This window comes from Malus domestica, chromosome 11, assembly GCF_042453785.1.
Source record: "Malus domestica chromosome 11, GDT2T_hap1".
NCBI classification, from domain to species: Eukaryota; Viridiplantae; Streptophyta; class Magnoliopsida; order Rosales; family Rosaceae; genus Malus; species Malus domestica.
In genome coordinates this window covers 14266188-14279306 of record NC_091671.1, presented here as the reverse complement: position 1 = coordinate 14279306, position 13119 = coordinate 14266188, and the positions used below count along the sequence as shown (strand labels likewise).

The 13119-nt window shown below is 38.4% G+C and overlaps 1 protein-coding gene across 1 annotated transcript; it reads right to left on the bottom strand.

Moving 5' to 3' along the window:
* Nucleotides 1–9018: 9018 nt before the first annotated feature.
* On the bottom strand, nucleotides 9019–10398 carry LOC114819746 (uncharacterized). The gene is made up of 3 exons (XM_029089357.1): nucleotides 10150–10398; nucleotides 9532–9840; nucleotides 9019–9258 (listed from the first exon to the last, which is right to left on the bottom strand). Exons 1-3 carry the CDS (start codon nucleotides 10396–10398, stop codon nucleotides 9019–9021), a joined length of 798 nt encoding a protein of 265 aa, XP_028945190.1.
* Between the last annotated feature and the right edge of the window lie 2721 nt (nucleotides 10399–13119).

The window sequence follows — 13119 nt, the reverse complement described above, 5'->3', positions numbered from 1 at the left end:
CATCCGTATCGTTGATCTCAGAGAAAATTGTCACAAATATACAGTGTTCGGAATATTCGTCATCACCGTTGTCATTGCCATAGGCAACCCCATTGTCGCCCTTACTTCCAATGCCCTTTTGATGAAGCTGCAATGCCAATTCAAGCCCCCTCACAACATCATTCATCGACGGTCGTTCGATTCCTTTATCATGTAAGCAACTTATAGCAATGTCAACGAACTTGTTCAAGCACTCGACTTCAATCTTACCGTTCACATTCGGGTCAATGATTTGATCAAATGTCCCATCTCCATGACAACTGTTCGCCAACTCAGTGAGGTTGATTTGCGTAGCCTCCACCTTTTGCATCAAAGCTGGCATCGCACACAATACCTCCCACAGAACTACTAAACAAATGAATATACATCAGATTTCCCAGTCAACTGTTGACGTTTGTAGTATTCCGGGTCTAAATACCCGAAACTACCTTTCACCACTATGTTGATGTGCGTTTTGGACGTGCTGGCCGTGCCCATTTTTGACAACCCGAAATCCAATACCTTGGCCACCATTTTCTCATCCAATAAAATGTTTGTGCTCTTCACATCACGATGAATAATGGAGCCCTTGGCACCACTGGAGAGGAATGTATGTTGTAGTACAACATTAAGCTCTCAGGCTCCAAGCGTAGCCTTTCATTAGGACTAGCCACAATATGTTTTTGTGTTAATTACAATTTCTAAGTTTCTTATTTCTTTCCAGCTGGATTCTAGCCAGATCCTTCAATCACATTCGTTCATCGTATATTGTGCGGTAAAAAATCATTGTAAATTTTTTTTATTTAAAATTGAATATAAACAGTACTTGACAAAAACTGATCTCATGATGTACGATGAACGAATGTGATTGGGGGATTTCTGGGACCCTCACAAAGAGGATCCGGCGAGGACCATCTCTATATTTCTTTCTCTAGCAAGTATTCAGTTTGTTCATTTTTTTAAGAGCAAATCAATAATATAACATTGTGTCGTTTAGCTCAAACCTCGAGAACTTCAATTAATTAGGTTTAGATAAATAGTATAACATTGTGTTGTTTGGACCCATGATTTTGACAAAAAAATAATCACTTTTTTTTTCATTTATCAAATACAATTTTAACTCCAGCTTTTTTAAAAAGTTAAAATTTGAAACATCAAACATGTTTGGTAAAACAAAAAATAAAATAAAATGCTTATTAAAAAAAGTGTTATCAATGACAGTAGAAAAAAGTGCTTATTTAACAAATTTTAAATCTAACATTTTTTTAGCATAGGATAGTATTTACACTAAGAGGGAGGGGGTTGACTTAGCCTCACAATGAGCTAGCAATAATATGGTTTGAATTCGCATTCGGCGAGAATTGAACCTAAGACCTCTCACTTACAAGTGAAGAGGAATACCACTAGACCGAAGTATTAAGTGATAAATTTAATGTGTTGATTAGAACATTAAAAGCAACAATCAAGTAAAAACAACAAATTCAAGGTTATGAGTTACGTTTTCTACTCAAGGTTTTGTCTTTATACAATTTCTATATTTTAGGGATTCACTTTCCGATCCATTAAATATTCATTTTGTCTCTGTATTTATTTATACTCATTTTATAATGTGGTTGTTCCTATTTAACGACTCCACTAGAAATGCTAAATTTGTCTCTTGATACAAAATAAAATAAAAAACAGTTGTTGTCCATGTTCACTGTACAAGTTATGTGTCAATGGACGACATCCTCTTGTGAGCACATAGAAAGTTTCAAAAGTTGTCCCCAAACGACCTTTAAAGTGAAAGCAGATGACTATTCAAAGGTTGATTGCAAGAGATTCGACCAAAGACTTATTACAGGCCAGTCGCAAAGCTTCTTTTTATGTTAAGTGACCAATCACAGGTAGGGATAGGCACGGGCCGAGATGGATTTTACTATTTTAAAACTGAGAACCGAACTTAACCCAGCCCGTATAAAACGGGCCGGTTCCTACGGGTCCAACGAGTACAATTTTTTTCTTCTTTCTAATTTTCAATATTCAGATCCCCAATATCCACCATCGCCAAATCCAATACCTACAACCTATTTGTGACCCTTTTTGGTGGGCAAAACCCTAACCTAAATTTCACAACCCCGGAGATCCCTGCCACTTCCATCAAGCACCTCCTATACAAAATCTTCAAATACAATTTCGAATTCATCAAAAAATAAAATAAAATTGAATCCCTATGAGAACCAGAGATGTCGTTTTCCTTATGGGTTGAACCACAGACTTTGTCTTCAAGCATTTCTCGCTGACCCTGATGCACAAATCGAACCAAAGACATCGTCTTCCTCACGGATCCAAGACCTCCACCCTCGCCATTACAAATTACATCAGTTGAGGAATCAAAACAAAATCAGAAACCCACAAAATTCCTAAATCAGAAACCCACATAATTCCTAAATCAATCAAAAAGCTTATTCAAAAACCCTAAATTTCTAAATCAAAAACCCTAATTCATAAATTACCTAGGGATGCCACGATGGAGAGTCAGGAGAGGATGCTACGATGGTGATGGTGGCAGGCTGCTGTGATGTCGAAACAGTCACTACGGGTGGGAGAGAGAAAGAGAAAACGTGGAGAGTCGATGTACGGAGATGGGAGCCTGGGCTCGAGATTGAGGTTTGAGACGAGAGAGGAAATGAGATTCAAGGAGGAGAGATCGAGGGAGGAAACTTGAAGTTGGGATAGAGAGAGAGAGGATGAGTGGAGAGTTAAGTGAATTGGGTGAGTTTGAGAGTAAGAGAGAGAGGATGATAGAGATTATATGGTAAATATTTAATCAAGTAAGCAATGAACGGTCCAGGCTGGGGGCTCGTTTTCTCCAATTTTTACCCGTTATTTACCAAGAACCGGGCCGCCTCGCTCCGTTTTGTATTTATAATTTTTAGACTCGCCCAGAACCGCAAGGATCCGCCCCGACCCATAGGTCCAGGAACCGTTTGCCCACCCCTAATCACAGGTTTTTTACGTGCATATATAATGAATCTGGATCCTCTTTGCAAGGATTTAGAGAATTCATGAATTGTGTTTGTTCATCTACATCGTGCAGTCAGAAATTATTTTAAACATTTTTATTTAAAATTAAACAAAAATAATATTTAATAAAAACTAACCACATGATGTGCGATGAACAAATAAAATTCATAGATTCTCAAGATTCTCACCAAAATGATCCGGAGAGGATTTTGTTGGCATATATAATTACAGTTTTAAAAGAAGAGGTGAGATTGTCACGTGATTTTCCCGTAAACAAAGAGGAGAGAGAAGCTTCGTATTTATCAATAGTTAATGAAATATTAATAAAAAAGATATTGATTAGTGTCATTTAATTAGTATCAATTGTCACGTGATACAAAGTGTCACATTTCTAGAAAAGAGAGGCCCTCGTTTTTTTTGTGAAATAAATTAAAAACATTATTGGCCGCACGATTTGCTACTACTTTGAATCAACGACAATGATGTTGTGGGCCGCAGGTTCCACACAGAAAGATCGGGTTCTGGCTCACAAGTTCATTCTCGGTCAACTGAGCAATCAGAAGTTCATTGCAAATTGGGGGGTGCATCAATATTTACAATCCCAAAAGCCTTTCATTCTACATTGAGCTATTAGCAAACTTAGCAACCAAGAGAAAACCAAGAGAAAAATGGCTGGCACTTTGATTGGAGAGGCTTTCCTCTCCGCTTCCATCGAGGTGCTGTGTGACAGAATTGCTTCAAATGAGTTTGATGACTTGTTCATATCCAACACATCGTAAATTAAAGTAGTTTAAAATAAGGAAAAATTAATATTCGATCTCTAGTTACTAATGTTTATTGATTGAAACCTTATTAGTTTTTCAGATTTTGATCCAAGTTCATAGCATTAATGTAATAATGAATTTACATGTTAGTTACATAATTTTTTAAAATAAAAATTAATAATTGATTTAGGATTTTAATACTCACACCTTTATTAAACTCCTAACTAATTTTTAAAGGAAAACTAATGAAAAGGGCTTAAAAACTTTGAGTTTTAATGATAAGGACAAAATAAAGGGTAAAGTGAATAGTATCAGGATTGACTTTTTAGTGTAAAAATGTGGTTTTTCGTTAAAGTGAACAGTACCGGGTGCTTTTCGTTAAAGTTCCCAATTTTTAATCCAAAACATTTCCAAAATAAATAAAAAATTAGAATAAGTTTGTACCCATTATAAAACATTTTTTAATCTTATATGTAACTATTCACGTACTTTTTTCACATTTTTAATCTTAAAATGTACCCATCCTTAAATATACCAATTTGTTATATGTAAAATGTATCATTTTTTTTTATATAAAATCTATTCAATTTTTTTTATACCCTTTTTAAATTTATATGAGTACATTCTTTTTCTTTGATTTGAGAATGTATCCATGTCAAGTTTTATTAAAGAAATTTATTAATGTTATTAAGCCTAATATCTTTTCTTTTCCTTTCTTTTTTTTTCCGATGGTTTTGAATAATGTACTTATGTTCTGGTAAAATAATTTTTTTTGTTAATTTTGATGAATGTACCCATATATATACACACACATACACACAATAATATAATTTTATATTTAATATTTTTAATCCCACAAATTATGAGTTTTTATTTAAAATCTCATTAACATAAACAACTATAAATGACACACCCTGACCTGGAAAGGTCGAAACATGCTGGCCATCACCGTGAGGTGACACAACCATAAGGGTAAGTGATGTAGAAAGTGAATGAAATTAAAACTAATTAGAACTAGATTATACTAAACAATGAAAGCGTGCGCAGTCATGGGAAGAACCCACTACAATTATTCAGAGCGTAATAGATGATCGGATCATATTTATATATATTTTTACTTCGAATTCACTCGTCTTTTCTTGGTTAGTTCCTTATATTTTTGAGCTATTTACGTTATTTTTGTGTTTATAGGATCTGTTATGCAAATTTACCCTTTATTGTCACATGATAATACTAATTTACATTTTATAAACAAGGTTTGTCCCTCTCTATGTCTATATATTAAAAGGAAGGCAGAAAAGAAGAATCCAAAGAAAATAAGGGGGAGAGACGGAAAGAAGAGAACACGTGGGGACTAGGGGAAAAGATGCTGCTTTGCAGCTGGAGGAAAGCAGCAAGGAGCGGACGTGACTGGGGGGAGTCAAAAACGAAAAAGAATAAAAAAACAGCTGCCTTTGGCAGCTGGCGTGACTGACAGAAGAGAGAAATAAATAAAAAAAAGGGAAAACAGGTGGGCTTGGCAGAGAGAGATAGATAAGAAGAAAGATATAAAAATAAGAAGAGGCTGGCGTGATTAAGGGGGTCGGGGGAGCGGGAGAAAGGGGCTGCCCTTTGGGCAGCTCGCAGGAACGTGCAGGGAGTGAGAGGAGAGCCTCGGGCTGGGACAGCTGCCTTGCGGCAGCAGAAACCGAGGGGGAGAGATAACGCAAGAAGTGAGAGGCGGGCATGACAGGAAAGGTGAGGTGGCGCAGGAAATTTGGGGAGAGAGTGAGAGGTCAGGAGAGCAAGGCAGAAAGCTGCCTTAGGCAAAAGAAAAACATAAAAAAAAAATAAGAAGTGAAGAAGAAAGGAAGGATGCCCTTGGGCAGCTGGAGGAGACACGGGGTTATGGTGTGGAGTCAGAAACAATAGAAGGGAGAGAGAGAAATGGAGGACATGAGTGGCGTGAAGAAGTCAGGGAGAGTGAGAAGAGACTGACGCGACAAAGGGCAGAGGGGAGAGGGAGATCAGAAGCACAGCAGAAAAACAGAAGGAGCAAAGCTGTTCTCCTCTTTCGGTTTAATCTTTCCAAACTTCTCTTTTATTTCTGTTTTAATAATGTGTAAATAAACTTATTTTGGCTAGAGGTTAATTCAAAGCCATGAATATATTTGTAATATGAATTGATTACCTTCGGTTGTGATTTCATAAGTTGTGATTTCAATTTACTTATCCGTTCGTATAAAAACTGATTTGTGTATGTTGGTTGAGAGTGCACGCTTAATTTACATGCATGAATTTGATGCTAGAATATAAGTGAATTTCACCTAATCGTTATGAACTTATTTTCACAAGTAGTAAAGGTTGCTAGTCACAATCACGTTAAGTAAATTCTTGGCAAGAGTATCATGCTTTTTCATAGTTACGAATGCCTCGTCAATGCTTATAGTTTTCACAAAGTTTAATGATCTTTGATTGTATCTCTATTGTGCTTTTCACGTAGGGGACTTTTGAAGAATGTTTTGAATTGTTGTATGCGTTTTTCCGTCCAATTCAATAACTTAAGGAAAACTTGAAGATTAAAAAAGTGCTGTTCACGGTTAATCTGGAGTATTGAGATTCACAATTTATTGAAAGAACAACTGAAAATCAATTTAGGTTGCATATGTGTCATGTGTGGAGAAGAACCCTCTAGCTAGTCCGTCATTTATCATTTCACCTTAATTTCATGTTTTTGTCAATTCTGTAATTTAATTAAGTTTAATTTACTTTTCATCAAAACCAAACACCCATCCATTGTTAAATTATATTATTTAGTTAGTTTTCTTTATTGTTAGTCTTTTAATTTAATTTCCGTCCATTTCAGTTCCTAGTGTTTAATTTAATTGTTTTCATTATTTTGAGTCATTTTAAGTGTGTTTCGAGTTATTAGAGTTTTTAGCCTAGTTTTGTGTCCTTGAGTTTTATTTAATATTTTTAAGTTAATTTAATAGATTAGCAATCCCTCCTAATCCCCGGCCTAGAACGATACCCTACTTACATCTATACTACAATTATCAAAAAGAGGGTTTAAATTTGTGTCAAGTAATTCTCGCATCAATAGACAATGAGACTACAGAAGAGTAGTCAAAGTAACTAAGTACACTTATTACACAACAGTGATAAGTTCGTACGTCTAAACAGAAGAGAATGTCAGAACTGTCGAAATTCCTTGATAGCCAAAAAGAGTACAGCTATTTAGGTCATAGAGGGGCAAAAAACAAAGTTGAGTGGGTCAGCAAAACAATGCTTATACGAAATCCTTTATTTTTTAATATACTAACCCCTTGCCGTAAAACAAGTATAGTTTCCTTAAAACATACTACGTAAGTATGTAAACAATAAAACAACAGTATTATAACCAGAAGTATGCCAAGTCATGATGTATCAAATGCCACAATAATATAATCAAGTGATAAACGAGTATAGCTAAGTGCTCATCCATCTAAGCTGACACACGAGTTCGAATGGATAATTTCTGACACGAACAGGACTGGGTGTAATCAATATGCTCTAGTACTACAATCACGTGAAGACTGGTGCAGAAGCACATCACATACAAGTCGGATTGCCTAATGCAATCTACCCCACAGGACTGACACCTAACTTAGATCCAAGGCGAGCGAATGGTGCGTTGTGAACATACAAGTGAAGGATTGGCCCTGGCCCTAAGACGAGTACTAACACCGAGGTGCACCAAGATGGGCATGTACAAATATGTATGAATGCCTTGACAATAATATCCCAATAATATAGCAACATTTATCGCAATTAATATCACAAGAACAATACTTGGCAAAATAAACACAAAAGTGAAATAAATACGCATTTATGGAAACTATAAATATGTATAAGTATGAAAACAAACTGCCCACTCACAAGTACGTCGTTGGGTCGTAAACCCTGAGTCTAGCTTGGCCTCGAACGTCCTCAGGATACGTCCCCCCTATACGTGATATAACTAAAATAGAATTAATTAAAGCACATATACTGAAACCTAAATAAAACCCTCATAGTTTCCTTAAACCTAGGGTTTAAATATACCATCATGGCCTACTTGACGTCACGAACATCCCCAAATTTAAAAAAAAATATTTGGATGGCTCATGCGCCCCCACGCACCGTCAAGGGCACGGCCAGATGCGCTTCACGCATAGGCCATTGCCTGACGTCCGTCAGGAATATTCCACGGAATATTCCTTTAAAAGCTAACAGAAGTTAACGGCATTAGCTGACACCGTCAGGAATATTTCGTCAACTATGATGGAATATTCCGTCTCCTTCTCCAGTGAGCCTCGCTGTTGTCGCCGTCTGCAACTCGATTTTTCCTGGATTTCTGGAAAATTTTCAAATTCACTATTCTTCTTCATTTCTCAACCATTTTCGATGTACTTTATATGGATTTGAAGCTAGAAAAGAGTAGAATCGCGTTATACATGTTTAGAGTCCAAAAAGTGGATGGAGGTTGCCAGAAAAAGCCTCGAAAGTTCCGGCCAAAAGTGAACTCTTCGAAACTTGGTTGTTTCACGTCAATCTTCTTCCAAAACAAGCCTAGGACCTTTATAATGTCGTGTATAAGCTTTCCCAACTTTCAAAATGTCCTAACTCGTTCAAAAACACGTTGAACTCAATGTGCCCGAGTTCGAACCTCACGAGTTAACGAGTCAAAACTCGTCGAAACCACGTTTCAAGAACATGGTTGTGATCGTGAAGATGAGAGGAGTACAATGGTGTGGTTTTTGGGTTCGATCCGCGAGCTTTGAAGCTCGTTTAAAGGTTGTGCAGAGAGAGAGCATACGAGAGAGAGAGATAGAAAGAAAGAGAGTTCATTTTTCTCTTTTCTGATTAGGTGATAGAAATGAGGGGGAGATGTGATTAGTGAGAGAGTGAATAATGGAGGAGGATGCACGGGATGGGCTAGGTAAAAGCTAGGGATAGGGTTTTAGATTTGTATAGAAAAAGGGTATAAAAATCTATCTGAAATAGTGTTTTCACATTGTTAAAAATAATCGTACACTTGCAACAATGTGCACAATTTAGATACGATAGGGAGAAATGGAATAAAAGCGATACAAATACGTCCATGTCACTTGCCCATAAGGGCATAATCGTCAAAATACATACTCGGGGAGAAATTATATAGGAAAATCAGGGACTGGTCGTCATAATCTACCCCCTTATAAAAAATTTGTCATCGAAATTTCAACATCGACTACAAATCAAAGCCATAAAACAGATGTGGATACATATCTCGCATATGCTCTTCTGTCTCCCAAGTAGATTCCTCGACCGAGTGGTTCCTCCGCAAAACTTTCACCATCCTCACGGTCTTGTTCCTAAGAACCTTATCCTTCCAATCAAGGATAGTCACTGGAACTTCATCACAGGTCAAATCTGGATTGATCTCCAGTGGCTGAGGAGGGATCACATGTGACGGATTAGAGACGTATCTCTGCAACATCGATATGTGAAGCACATTGTGTACTCTGGCCAACTCTGGTGGCAAGGCAAGTCGATAAGCAATTTCACCAACTCATTTAACTATTTGGTACGGTTCGATGTACTTAGGGCTGAGCTTCATTTTCTTTCCGAATCGCACAACACCTTTCCACGGTGATAACTTCAAGAATACACAATCACCAACCTTATAAACTCTGTCAGTAGAATGTCTGTCTACAATACTCTTCTGCCGATCCTGGGTTATTTTTAGGTTAGCCTTTATTACCTGAATGTTCTGTGTCGTCTCATCCACGATCTTAGGGCCCACCAAAACTCGTTCACCGACCTCGGACCAACCAAGTGGAGTACGACATGGTTTCCCATACAACGCTTCAAATGGTGCCATACCAATACTAGAATGGAAGCTGTTGTTGTACGCGAACTCTATCAACAGTAAGTGCTTATGCCAAGCGTCTCTAAACTGTAGAACTGACGATCTCAACATATCTTCTAAAGTCTGAATAGTTCTCTTTGAATGTCCATCAGTTTGAGGATGATAGGCGGTGCTGTAGAGTAATCTCGATCCCAAAACTTCCTAAAACACTACCCAGAACTTCGAAGTAAATCGGGGATCTCGATTAGAAATGATACTAATTGGGACTCCGTGGTACCTAACCACTTCAGAGATGAATTGTTCAGCCAACTGACTTAACGAGTAATTCTTGCGAACGGGTATGAAGTGCGTTGACTTGGTAAGCCGATCAACTATCACCCAGATACCATCGTAACCATTTCGCATACAAGGTAATTTGTACACGAAATCTATTGTAATATCTTCCCCTTTCCACTAAGGTATCTGGAGTGGTTGTAGCAATCCAAATGGTTTTTTCCTTTCTGCCTTAACCTGCTGGCAAATTGCACAACGACTAACATACTCTGCAATTTCTCTGTTCATACCCAGCCAATAATAGAAGTGTCGAACGGTATGATACATCTTGGTGCTCCCTGGATGTATCGCATAAGCAGAAATATATGCTTCATCCAATATGTCTCTCTTTAGTTCCTCAACATTCGATACATACATCCGATCACCTTGCATAAACATGCCGTCAGGATCTCTAATCCAGAGGTCCTTCTTTTTCCTGTCTGACATTACCTGTATCAATTCCTAAGATTTTGTGTCGTTCATCTGGGCTTCGAGAACATGATCCAACAGAACCGGTTTGACTTGAAAACTGGCAATTAGGGCCCCCCGACGACCCTCTTTCAAAGCTATTCCAGTGGATCTTAGGTCAGTCAAAAAAGGAATGCGACTAGCATAAAGAACATTAAGTTGGCCATGAGACTTCCTACTAAGACATTAGCTACCTAATTGGCACGACCTGGGTGATACTCAATGGTGTAGTCATAATCACTGAGCAACTATACCCACCTCTGTTGCCTGAGATTGAGATCTGGCTGAGTGAAGATGTACTTAAGGCTCTTATGATTAGTGAAGATCTAACACTTTTCCCCATAAAGATAGTGCCTCCAAAATTTAAAAGCAAAGATAATCGCTGCCAATTTAAGATCATGAGTAGGATAGTTCATTTCATGAGGTTTTAACTGCCGCGATGCATAAGCAATTACCTTATCATGTTGCATTAACACACATCCAAGACCATTCAAAGATGCATCATTGTAGATCTCGAAATTCCCACCATCATCGGGAAATGCTAAAATAGATGCATGAGTGAGAAGGTACTTCAACTGCTAGAAACTCTGCTCATACTCACTACTCCACACAAAAGGAACGTGTTTTGTAGTCAATTTTGTCATAGGTAATGCTATGGTTGAAAAGCCTTTCACGAAGCATCGATAATAACGTGCAAGACTAAGAAAACTTCGAACTTCCGTAACTGTCTGAGGTTGTTCCCAATTCTCCATGGCTGCTACTTTCTGAGGATCCACAAGCACCCCTGGAGCTGATACCACGTGTCCTAAGAATGACACTTGATCTAACCAAAACTGACATTTACTGAACTTAGTGTATAACTGATTTGCCCTTAGTGCCTTTAGAACCAAACGCCTGGCATGATCAATTTCATTCTTTGAATACACCAAAATGTCATATATGAAAACAATGACGAAGATGTCGAGGTATGGATGAAATACTCGATTCATCAGGTTCATGAAAGCTGCTGGTGCATTAGTCAATCCAAATGACATCACTAGAAACTCGTAATGACCATATCAAGTTCTAAAAGCTGTCTTCGGAACGTCATCGCTTTTGATCTTCAATTGGTAGTAACCCGATCTTAGGTCAATCTTTGAGAATACACAAGCATCTTTAAGCTGGTGAAAGAGATCATCAATACGAGGTAACGGATAACGATTTTTAATCGTCACCTGATTCAACTGCCTGTAATCGATGTATAACCTCAAAGTTCCATCTTTCTTTCTTACAAACAGAACTGGAGCTCCCCACAGGGAAGTGCTTGGTTGAATGAAACCCTTATCAACCAACTACTGCAACTGAGTTTTAAGTTCCCTTAACTCAACAGGAGCTATACGGTAAGGTGTAAGGGAAATAGGGTTAGTACCTAGAAGTAGATCAATGGTGAACTCCACTTCACGATCTGGGGGTAAGCCAGGTAATTCCTCGGGAAAAACATCGGGAAAATGCCTAACTACTCCGACATCTTCCACAGATGCAGTAGTCTCTACCGCTAGTACAACATGAGCTAAGTAACCTTGACAACCTTTACTCAATAGTCGTCTCGCCCTTATGGCCATGATAACTCCGTGCTTTAGACCACTATGTTCACCAACAAACGTGACAATAGGCATGCCCGGTAGGTGAAAAGTAACAACTTTCTCATAACAGTCCAACCTGGCACGATTGTAGTGTAACCAATCCATGCCTAAGATAATGTCAAATTAACGATATCCAAAGGAACAAGATTAGCCGACATGACTACATCTTCGACAAGGATGGGACATCCTTGATATTCCCAACTGACATAACAGATTTCACCCCTAGGCATCAAGAACTCCAACTCGTAGCCGAGTGAAGTAGGATGTGGTTGAGTAGTTTGAGCAAACTTATTAGAAATAACTAAATGTGTAGCACCAAAATCAATTAAAACTTTAGCAAAATGGCCTAGAACATTCAACATACCCATGATCAAGTTTGGGTTAGCCTGAGCATCCTGTAGGGTGATGTTGTTGACTTTTCCCTGAACTTGTTGTCTGCCTCCACGACCCCTGTTTGCTTGAGTTTGATTACCTCGACCCTAATTACCTCGACCCTGCTAGGGTGGATTTGCCTGTCTGCCTGAACCTCTACTGCTAGATACTACGTCTAGATTCTGATACTATCCTCCTGTATACATTTGTGCTCCACCGCCTTGATACGACGTATAGTCTCCCTGAAACTGCGGATAACCTTCTTGAGTCTGCTGATAACCTCCCTGATAGTTGGGAACATCAAGTGTATACTGGTATGGTCTTCCCTGATTTTAGGCTACATCCCCTTGGCAGTGGAAAACTCCACCGTAGCTTGTCTGTTAACGATTACCAGGTGCTGGAAATTGCTGTAGGGGGACTGCATGTGGTAGATTAGCAGGCTGATTCTTCTGATTCTGAGGACAATTATAAGTTATATGCCCTGTCAGTCCGCAAGTGAAACATCCTTTGCTTCATTTCTTACACTCGCTATAGTGACGGGTGTTGCACCTGCGATAGAACTGAACACCTGAACTGCTGGAGTTTCCTTGATTCTGAAAACGAGAACCACCAGTGAATCTGCATCCTCTATGAGGTGTACCGGAGTTAGAACCCCCGCTCGACGATGTAGAGCTGTTTCCACTCATTTTAAAATTCTAAGCCCTTC

Bases quoted from the DNA above. Each gene is read 5' to 3' on its own strand.
- LOC114819746 (XM_029089357.1), bottom strand. From the start codon at position 10,398: ATGTCAGACAGGAAAAAGAAGGACCTCTGGATTAGAGATCCTGACGGC. The intron at 9,841-10,149 runs GTTAAGGCAGAA...GTAGTGTTTTAG, and splicing joins GTTGTGCAATTTGCCAGCAG to GAAGTTTTGGGATCGAGATT. The intron at 9,259-9,531 runs GTAATAAAGGCT...TCGATGTTGCAG, and splicing joins AGACGACACAGAACATTCAG to AGATACGTCTCTAATCCGTC.